We start from the raw sequence: 11,472 nt of genomic DNA, 5'->3' as shown, positions 1-11,472 counted from the left end.
TATAAAATTTTTAATACTACAAATATATATAAGAAATTAAAAATAAGAAATTAAAAAAAAGAAATTAAAAATAAAAATTAAAAATAAAAATTAAAAATAATATTTCCGACGGAAAATTCTGTCAGAAATTTCTAACGGAATAAATCCGTCGAAAATTTCTGACAGAATATTCCATCGGAAATTTTCCATTAGAAATTTCCAACGGAATTACTTTTCTGTCGGAAATTTCCGACAAAATTTTCCGTTAAAAAATTTCTGTCAGAAATTTTTGACGGATTTATATTTCTACGGAAAATTTCTGACGAAAAATTCTCTCAGAAATTTCTGACGAAAATATAAATCCGTCAGAAATTTCCGACGGATCCATATCCGTCGGAAAATTTCCGTCGAAAATTTACATTTTTCTTGTAGTGTCATATATGAGTAAATAATAGATAATTGTATCATATTGAATCAATCCAATTTCAAAAAAATTGATCTATGTTTTTATAAAAAAAATATTAAACTGATTCACTTTAATAAAAAAAAATAAATTAATTAACTGATCAAAACGAATCAGTTTAGTTCGATTTGAATTTTTTAAAAATTCAATCCATGAACATGCATGCACTTACTTGATTAACGTCGATTAAGTTATTTTCTTATTGCTCTTAATTTTATTGATCTAGAAATCCCTTCAAAGTAATTAATTTTTATTATTTTTAATTTTAATTATCGTTCTTCTCAACTAATTAAATCCTTACCGTTTCCTTGTGGTTCTTATTAGTATCTGTCTCCTTGTATAACTTTCATTTACTTAAAACGATACCCGATTCTAACCAATTTACTGTTACTTAAAAAATAACTTTGATACACTTATAATATTAACATATAATACAAAAATAATAAATTTAGTCAGACTTCTTTATTTTTTTAACTGATGTTGAGTCAAACATGATATGATAAATGGCGAAGATGAAAAAAATGTGGAAAAACTATAAATAAATAAAAATCAACACGAGAAATATTAATAAAAACCTCAAATACTTTTTTTTATTTGTGTAGTTTTTACTTTAAATATGAAATTATTATATATTTAAATAAAGTATCTTAATTTGTTTTATTTTAAGAAATACCTCATTTTCTTTAAATTAACTATACATATATTATTTATATTTTTAAACATTTCTATATCTTAATTTATAATGAAAATACAGTTAAATTAATTAACTATATATGATATATATACTTTCTAATTTTGATTTTTAACTTAATATTTTTTATGTAAATTCAAATATAATAGAATCAAATGCTTGCTAATGACATTATGTATTCATGAAGCTAGCTATAATTTAAAATCATTATTGTACCTTAGTTAAACTACAAATTAATTTAAATAATTTTTTTACTTTCTGGTGTTTGTACTACTTCCAAACACAGAATCCAGCTTCCACCTTAGTTAAACTACAAATTCTCAAGACAAGTATTTTTAAACAAGAAAAGAAAAACAATTGAAGTTGTAGATTGAACACGAAACATTGACTGATGAGGGCGAGATAGAAAAATTAAGGAACTGTTCTGTTCCATTCCGAGTCTTCAGCAGAGAGCAGTCAGCATTGATTATTGACCGTACTCTTACACCACATGCACTGCATCTTTCCCACACCCTCATTCACTTTTGACCCATATCTCATTTAAATTATTATTTTTTTATAAAATATTTATTATCTTTATCTATGATTAATCTAGACAAATTTGATTTAATAAAGTCTTTTTTAATTATACTTTTTTAATACGAGACTCCTTAAATTATTTATTCCTCTTCTTTGTTAAAATCATAAAACCGTAATTAAATAATGTATAAAGATCAAAATATAATCATCCTTATGATAAACACTGCGATAAACATGCTGAAAATTTGAAATATTACAATAATTTTTTTATTTTTATTTTTTAATAAAAAAGTGCAGATCTTGTCCGATTTTTGCTCAAATAATGCATTTTTTAATTGTTGAATAAATACAAATTAAAATTGGATGACAAAAAATTACATATTAAAAAATCATGAAGGTATTTATGTTTTTGTTTAAGGTTAAGATAATATTTTTTAATAACAATCAAAATCATCAAATAAGACATGGGTCAGGCTACAACAAACATTAAATAAAAAAGAAAAATAATAGATTGATTAAGTGAAAAAATAAACACTCTTATATTTATGGTTGTTAGTTTAGGAATAAATAAGAATTATTAGTTATTTTTGTGATTTTAAAACTTAATGTAAGTGTTAAGTCTCATTTATACATATGTTTAGATAGGAATTATTGAACAATTCTACTCATCCCATGCACTCTTGTAATATAATTGTTCTTTTTTTGATTTAATTTTTGTACAGATATAGCTAACTCAAAACTCATATAACAATACCCTGATACACCTCATTTTTTATGTAGGTATTGAGTTAAAGAATTGAGATTGAAGACCCATTGGATTGGAAATTGAAAGAGCTAAGGAGCTGGAGAAACATCATTGCGTCAGGCGCAGACTACTCGCGCCGGGCTTGAGAAACACAGAGAGCATCACCTCTGCACTTCAGCATTGCGCTGAGTGCAAGAGCATCCGCACCGGCGTTCTTCAAAACAGATAGCATTCAAAACTTTCTGGAAGACATTGCGTCGGGCGCAGGAGCATCCGTGCCAAGCGTGATTCGAGATAGAGAGTAATTTCCTCTCTGGAAGACCTTGTGCCGAACTCGAAGTATAACGCGCCGGGCATGTAAACCCTATCTTGTCTCCCAGATCATATTTGATCAAATCTTCGAGGCTCATTCCCTCATTCACACATTGGGCGACTTCTAGGAGCTGTGGAAGGAATTCCTGGTGCTTGGGACCTTTCGTGTGTGGGTCTTTCCTTCGGTTCTTCCATCTCTCTTCCATCTCTATTTTTGTTTCACCCTCATTGTTTTGAGCGGTTTTACCTATTATTTTGTGGGGTTGGATGTAACCAACGAAACTCTCTTGTAATCTTCACTTTATTAATGATATATATGTTGTTTCATTCATTGTTGTGTTATGTTTCTATTCTTAATGTTTGCTTTGGATTGATTTTCCTTTGCTTGATATAGAGTCCGTTGGGTATTGAAAAATAGCCTTTGAAACTAGTTCTGAAACAAAATACCTAGTGAGAAATGTATCTAGGAATGGAGCTTGGCTCATTAGTAGTCTTAAACCTTAACCCGTAATGCAGGTATATATATTGAATACTCAAGGAATTGATATTCACTATATGTACCTAGGCTTTTGTTCTAAGGGATTAGATTTGAGTAAACTTATGGGTTGACTATGCAATGAATGTAAGAAAAGAACACAGATTCATTAGTGTGAAGTTTGGTGATATCTGAAACCACAATCTTACAAAATCACAATACCATTTATATCCCTTCCACACACACAAAGTATATTATAGGTTTGAAATTCCAATAGTCATAACCTTTATTTGAATTGCATGATAATCTATGAAAAATTGGAATTATTCTTTAGTCACAAATAGTCAATAAATACTTATTTTACCTACTAGTCCCTGTGAATACAATTTAAATTTACTACTTGCACGACCGGTATACTTGCCGTGTTTGAATCCGTTAATAGAATAAAATTGATTTATAACAAAGACAGAAACTAATGTCAACGGAAATCTCAACAGTAAGTTATTTTATTAAATGCACAAGAGAACGATTGGCATTTAGTAAAAAAGCTTAGTTCTTTCTTCTGAGAGATTTAGGGTTAAGAAAATATTTATAAACTAATGTTGATCTGGATGTCCAAAGAGAGTATATAAAAATTTATGAAAAACGAATATGTTTTAGTGAAGTATAACTCCAACATCTTTATATAAACTATTTTCATAACTCCATTTCACCGATATTTTATCTTTCAAAAAGTTCAAGAAAATATTTTAAAAGCTTTATATGTTTTAAAATCAAATATCACTTCAAACAATCGATTTATTCTAAGTGTTCATGTAACGATAAATTTGTAAATTAATTGTCAAGTATTGTGCAATTTCTTGTTTGTGATAAATTTGTGAATTAACCACTTTAGATGCACTTCTAATTTATTTAATGGAAAAACTTAAAAATGTCAATGATATTTGCACACTTCTAATTTGGTTATCACAAAGCCTTTTAAATTAAAACTCAAAAATCAAAATCTTTCAACATACAAAAATTATTTTCTACAAAAAAAAAAAAAAACTATGTCAATCTAATCCTTCATTATACATGGAGTTACAGGGGAACAAGAAATTATTTTTGTTGAGCTAAAAAGATAAAAATAACAACTTAATTGTAATATTCCTTTTTCCTAAATAATAATGATAATAATATTTATTTTTTAATAAAAATCTATTTTTGAATAATAAAAGCTTGTATATTTGAAAATACAATAATAATTTTGTTTCCTGTCAAGAAGTAAAGTAAGCATTTTCAAACTTATTTTTACACGTTTAATTCAACGTAATCGTTTTAGTACAAATATGGTAGAATGTTAATATTTTTCTTACGCTTCATCGACTTTTGAACTCAAAATTTAGTTTTTAAAGATCTCTTTTTAAAAATATTTTTTCAATGTTTCTCTAAATAAATATTGGTAATGACTCTTTTATTTTTTAACGTGTTTTTTTTTTATCAATTCATCCTCATCTAAGTTATTACATCTTAGAGTTAAACTCAAGGACGGAGCCAAGGGGGGACCTACGGGTGCCACGGTCCCCCCAACAATTTTAATTTTTTTTTTATATACATATATATTACTATATGGCACCCCCTATTTTTAATATAAACTCATATGTATAATTAAATGAATAACCCAAATTTATTTTTTTATTCAACTTTTGGACTTCTGGTACGGCCTGCTATGTGGTATCACTTTGGAATTTTTTTTTTTTAAAAAATGTAGCGCCTCATTTGATCATTCCAATTCTCGGCCCCCCAGTATTGAAATCCTGGCTCCGTCCCTGGACTTAAACTCGAATTCAAACTATCAAAAATAAGGATTAAACTAAAATAATCGTACTAGTTAACTCAAGTGGTTAACAATTTTCATTTTTACATTGAGTCTTTTAACTCTAATCTTATTTAAGATTTATATGAAAGAGAGGCTCACTTAACTTTACTATTAGACAAAGTGCTTAATTTTTAGTCCTAGAAGAATCAAGGCATCATCAAAACTCAATTGTCAGGCTTGGGATTTTGAGATTGGAGTTGATCTTAAAACATTTGTGTTCTTTTGTATTCTTGAATCAATTGTATTATGAATAGTAGTCTTTTTTTTTATATATATATATATATATATATATATATATATATATATATATATAATTTGAATTCTAAATTACACTCGTTTATTTGAGTTCAAATTAAGTGTTAAGTACTATTATTTTTTTCTTATATATAAGAAATAAATATCTGTTTTATTAAGATCAATGAAAATAATTAAATTAGTTGGTTTTAATTAATAATGTTATAATTAAAAATTTTATTCAAAAAAATACTCATAAAGTTAAATAGTTTAAGTGGTAGTTTTATTTTTTTTTGGAGAGAAAGTGGTAGTTTTATTAACTACTTAAAAGTTAAAAGAATAATTTTTTAACCAATGAGAATGACTCGTTATGTTAGTTGTCCAATAAATGCATTAACTTTTTTGAAAAGTGAGTAGATAATTAACTCATTATTAAATTTATAATAATCAAGGATATAAAAATAAATTATCAATTAATACATTTAAAAATAGTATTATATTTCTTATAATTTAGACCAAAATAAAACTCTTATTTATTTCTTAAATATAAGGATAGAGGTAATAATATTACTTGAATAATATTTCATTATTTGTTATTTATATAATTATTGCAAAACTAAAACCCATAATTTTTTGTTCTCTTTCCCTTATTTTTTATAAATGTCAGTTTCTTTAGATATTCATATTTCATTTTCTTTACATTTTATTCGATAAAAAAATTCCTTATAGATTACAAGGTTTATTTACTTACATTATGTAGAAAATATTGTAATAAAACAAATGTCTTATCTGCTAATTTTTTATAACATCTCACCTCTATCTTGTTATATCATGTAGGCGTTACTAAAACTTAAAGAATCAATGCTAGAGTTTGTGTTTTTAAACATGTTTCCCTTGCAAAATGGCGATTACATATTGGCATGTTAGGAAGCAGTCAAGAGAAAAAAAATCAAAATAAGGGTCGATTCTTAGTTAGGAATACAAATAAATCATTATTCATTATTACTATTTATATATAATTTAAATATCAGTGATTCAGTATCAAAATGTTGAACATATATTATAGTAAAGTGTTAAATTGAAAATGAATCAAGAAATTAAATTATTATGAAGTTTTTATTTAAAGAATAAGTTTGATAAAAACAATCATGAAGAAAATAAAATTATTAACAAGTTTACATTTCAATGGTTTAAAATATAAAAATATTTTCACGCTTTTTTGTTAGATTTTGCGTTTAAATTAATTGATCTTTAAACATTTAATTTATAATAACTAACAAAGGTTGGGTATCAAGTTGCATTCATCATATAGGATAATCAAAATTTAAACTTTGAAAATTAAAGAAAATTGTTATATATAGGAGTCTTCTGGTTATCATAATGTCCGAATGATATACTACAATATATCTGAATGATTTCATAATCGAAGACTTAATGTTTTTCATTGAAATGTATTAAGTAAGATTAATTATAAGATTTATTTTATAAAGTCACTAATTTTTTTCATCTATTTTTTTTATTTGTATAAAATAACCTAAAATACGCTATTTTTCATTAGACAGAGGAAGTACTTTATATAGTACATTCAAACTAAGAAATATCATCGAATGAAAAACACCCTAAGAAATATCACAATACTTATTCTGATTTTATAAAATAAATATATAAATTATAATTTAATAAATTTATATGCACACTCATATAAATTTATATACATATGTAAATATATTTATAAAACATATTTTATAAGACCCATTTATATAAATTAGTATAATATAAAATATTTGTAAATATATAATTATTTGTCATGATTTCTTATATAAATGCGCACACATTCAATTGCATATATTGTAAAATTAAAAAACTAATACACTATATTGGGCTATACCAGATATAAAAATTATAAATTGAATATTTTAATACTTGATATTAGACTAGTGATAATGGATATTAAAAAAATGAAAATGGATAAAAATTAAAGACTAGCCATAAATATTTGAATGTTCTTCATTTAATTGATTTGACAAAACAAAATATAACGCATATATCCACACATATATAATATGTAATACATCTTATCATGTCAAATTAGTGAAATAATATGTTTATTAATTATATATATATATATATATATATATATATATATATTACAAATTTAATCAAATCAAATACTATATTTAATGATATTACATAATAATCATGTATATCAATTTCAAATAATTTAGAATTTTTTAAATATATTATCTAATAATAAATATTTACATGTAATTTAAATATTATTTTATATATACGTTAAAATAAGAATTATATGATAAATTGTCAAATGATTTTAGAATTATATATAATTTTATATGTTTGATCTAATTATTTATTAGTAATATCATAAAATATGTCAGTTAAATTTGTTCTTTATTAAAAATTAAAGATAATTAAAGATGACATATTAACTTGATATTATGGTGTTAAATTAGTGAAATGATTTTATATATTATGAACTATTTTTTATATATTATCTAACTAAATATTTATATAAGTTTTAATATAATTTTATACATTAAAATAAAGTGATATGATTGAAAAAAAATAATTTTAAAATTATATATACTTTATATAATTAATCTAATTAGTAATAAAATAATACTGCCAAGTATAATGATTAGATTCAGGGACGGAGCCAGGATTTCAATACTGGGGGGCCGAGAATAAATAATATATAATTTATAATAAATGAAAATTAAAGTATCAAAAGCATATAAAAAAAAATATAAAAAAAAATTAAAATTGTTGGGGGGGCCGTGGCACCCGTAGGTCCCCCTTGGCTCCGTCCTTGATTAGATTGGTTTTACATTCTTAAAAAAAGTATTAAATGTATTATTCTAATTTGACAATATCAAATTAGTGAAATAATTTTATACGTTATGAACTTATATATATATATATATATGTATATATATATTATTTAACAATAAATATTTATATATATTTTAAAATATTAAAATAAAGTAATATGATGAACTATTAAATAATTTTTAAATTATATAAAATTTATATACTTGACCTAATTAATAATTAATAATATTATTAAATATAATATTAAATTAATTAAATTTACATTTGATTAAAAAATTATTTAAATTATTATTTCATTAATTTGATACCATACAATCAACATATCATAATCTATAATCTATTATATATGTATATTATTTCATGACACATTTTCTCTTAGAAAAAGATTATTTATAAATTACAAGGTGTATTTATGTATACTATTTAATTTGAAAATGTTGTGTAAACAAGTGGTATATATCTAATAATTTACCTAATTAACTACATTGATTGAGGAGTTTATAAAGTGAAAAGTATGAAACAAATTTGGAAGGCATAAAAGTTTTGGACACGAGAATCCTCGAGAATTTGAATGAAAAACTTGTGGTTTTAAAATTGCTAAACCAATGGAAACAGCCAAGTACATGATATCGACATGAGGAAACTGTCAAGGAAAGACGGGAACTACGTAAATCGTGATTTTCTATGTTAGGAATACGTGAAAATTATTATTATATAACGCGCTCTGATTATTTTATTATTATTTAGTGCATGTATCATGTCAGTATTTATTATATATGGTGCTTGGTAAAAGAAAAAAAAGGAAAAGTTAGAAACGAAATTCGTAAAAGAGTGAATGTGGAAAATACGTTAAAGCGAATCCGACAGAGCAAAATCTGACAAGCCATGTTTTACATATTAAATTTCTAATCTTCCATAAAAAATATGCTGAGATTTTCTCTGTCTAGGAAAGATGCGTTTGACTTTCTTTCTTCTATCTCTTAAAAACGCCCACAAAAACCAATGCTAAATATTAAACCTGAATCATTCATTCATTCATTCATTCATTCATATTCACCCTCTCTCTAATACTTAGCCACATCTATTGCATGCTCTCTCCTTCTCCTTCTCCTTCATATAGTGCCAATCTCTCTCTCTCTCTCACTCACATACACACACAATAAGCATAGCCTAAACAACCACCATGGCAGTTGAAGCATCTTACTTCAATCTCTTGCCTTCTCAGTTACTCACTAACAGGTACCACAAAAACACTTTGTTTGTTGTTGTTGTTGTCGTCCTAGGTTTTAATTTTTCATGTTTTGGCTGACATATATGTGTTGTTTATGCAGAGAAATCATCAAATCTAATCAACAACACCATCAATTGAACTCTGATTATATGTTCAATACTCAGATGGATTCAGCTTTGCCTCTCCCAGCAACAATGCCTGAATCTCTCTTATCTTTCTACCAATCCAATTTGTGTGATCCAAACAAGGCAGATAGTGGTCTCACCTACAACATCCCTCTACAAAGAAAGCGTTCTAGAGACTTCACCACTGAATTAACCTCTCTCCCAGCTCACCAGAAGAACAAAATCTCTTCCCAATCACCTTCTTTTCTCAACAACCAAGACTTTCTCTACCAATTCCAGAATCAACCATCTGAATTTGATCGTGTCCTTGCACAACATGTAATTAATTCTTCACCCTTCACTTCAATATCTATTTTTTTTCTCTTCATTTTTTTAGAGGAAAAAAAAATGAATTTTTCTAATTAACAGAAAAAGAAAAAGTGTTCTTATATGGATCCGGATTTCCTGCAGTCGGTCAGCCACACATTCAGCAATTCGAAACTGACAGATAGAAATTTGATGACTCATATTTTATTTTAGTAAATCAAATTTAAAACATATGAGTTGTCTGATTTTCATCCAACGGTTTCAACATACATGAATGCGTGCCACTGCCACCAAACCCGGTTTCATATATAAAAAGTGAGTAACTGAAAGATAGACTTATAAATAAATAAATTTTCAAGATTTATCTATATATATATATATATATATATATAAATAAATAAAAAAACTCTCTTCAGTTCATAATTTATTACATCTATCTTTAGTCTTAGAATATTTGAACTTTGTTGTAACGAAGTTGTGTTATGAATTTGAACAGAATGAGAAAGTGAGAATGGAACTAGAAGAACGAAAATCAAGGATGTTAATAAGCGCAATCCAAGAGACAATGGAGAAGAAGCTAAGAGAAAAAGAGGAGGAAATAGAGAGAATGGGAAAGCTAAACTGGGCCCTTCAAGAAAGAGTGAAAAGCTTGTGCGTGGAGAATCAAATTTGGAGGGAATTGGCACAAACAAACGAAACAACAGCCAACTACCTACGGACCAATTTGGAACAAGTGCTGGCACATGTCGGGGAGGAGCGCGCCGCCGCGGTGGCCGATGATGCTCAGTCAAGTTGCGGAAGCCATGACGTGGCAGAGGCCGCCGGAGACGACACGGCGGCGTCGGCGTCGCCTAGGCTGTGTAGGAGCTGTGGGGTGAGGGAGTCGGTAGTGTTGTTGCTGCCATGCAGGCATCTTTGCCTTTGCACAATGTGCGGGTCCACTGTAAGGAATTGCCCCATTTGTGACTCTGGCATGGATGCCACTGTGCATGTTAATCTCTCTTAGTATAATCTTTTTTTTTGCATAGAGTTTCATTGTAGATTTTAGATCAACACAAATTAGAGAAAAAAAGACATAGTTAGAAGAAAAAATAAAAAAAATAAATTTATGATTCTTTTGTTCATGTTCTATCTCTTTTCTTCTTTTCTTTTTTTGTTATTTAATTCATATAATTTCTTTTTAAAGTTTGTTACTTAAAGTATGGTAATTTTTCTTATAAATTACTAGGGTGTGATTGTGGGGTTAATAGTGATTACTAAGAGGTAGAATAATGCCGATACGCGTAAAAAAAAAAAAACTATTTCTAAGTATGTATTACTTATATCGTGATTAATTAAGGAAAATGATATTTTATTCATATAATATTGTCTAATCGAATTTTAATATAAAGTGTTTATTATGTAAGTATTAACATAGTATTTTTTTTATTTTTTTTTCCAATTACAACCACGTTTATTACTTACCTTTTATTTTCTGTTGTTTCATTAAATTTGAAAGATCCAGGGTCTATGTGAGAGTTTTTTCTACTAAAAAAAGGATATTTATTCTTAATAAATAATCTCTTAAAAATGTTTCTAATTTATATCCAAACAAACTCATTTGATTCAAACATTTTTAGTGGAATATGGATCATTTCAGGGTATCCAAAATACGTTTTGGTGTAATGTCTTACTAGCATGTAGA

At 26.4% G+C, this 11,472-nt stretch overlaps 1 protein-coding gene across 1 annotated transcript; it reads left to right on the top strand.

The window, feature by feature from the left end:
• Positions 1–9,063: 9,063 nt before the first annotated feature.
• On the top strand, positions 9,064–10,912 carry LOC109819310 (BOI-related E3 ubiquitin-protein ligase 1). Its single transcript, XM_020385009.2, has 3 exons — positions 9,064–9,365; positions 9,458–9,800; positions 10,285–10,912. Exons 1-3 carry the CDS (start codon positions 9,310–9,312, stop codon positions 10,792–10,794), a joined length of 909 nt encoding a protein of 302 aa, XP_020240598.1. The 5' UTR covers positions 9,064–9,309; the 3' UTR covers positions 10,795–10,912.
• The last annotated feature ends 560 nt before the right edge of the window (positions 10,913–11,472 follow it).

Source organism: Cajanus cajan, chromosome 1 (genome assembly GCF_000230855.2).
Source record: "Cajanus cajan strain Asha chromosome 1, NIPB_CcT2T_4, whole genome shotgun sequence".
Taxonomy (NCBI): Eukaryota; Viridiplantae; Streptophyta; class Magnoliopsida; order Fabales; family Fabaceae; genus Cajanus; species Cajanus cajan.
The sequence above is the reverse complement of the archived record's forward strand: the minus strand, read 5'-3'. Positions and strand labels throughout refer to the sequence as shown.

What these genes read in the sequence shown, in the direction of transcription:
- LOC109819310 (XM_020385009.2), top strand. Translation starts at nt 9,310, where the DNA reads ATGGCAGTTGAAGCATCTTACTTCAATCTCTTGCCTTCTCAGTTACTC. An exon ending in TCTCAGTTACTCACTAACAG is followed by an intron (nt 9,366 to 9,457) that starts GTACCACAAAAA and finishes TTGTTTATGCAG; the next exon opens with AGAAATCATCAAATCTAATC. An exon ending in ATCGTGTCCTTGCACAACAT is followed by an intron (nt 9,801 to 10,284) that starts GTAATTAATTCT and finishes GAATTTGAACAG; the next exon opens with AATGAGAAAGTGAGAATGGA.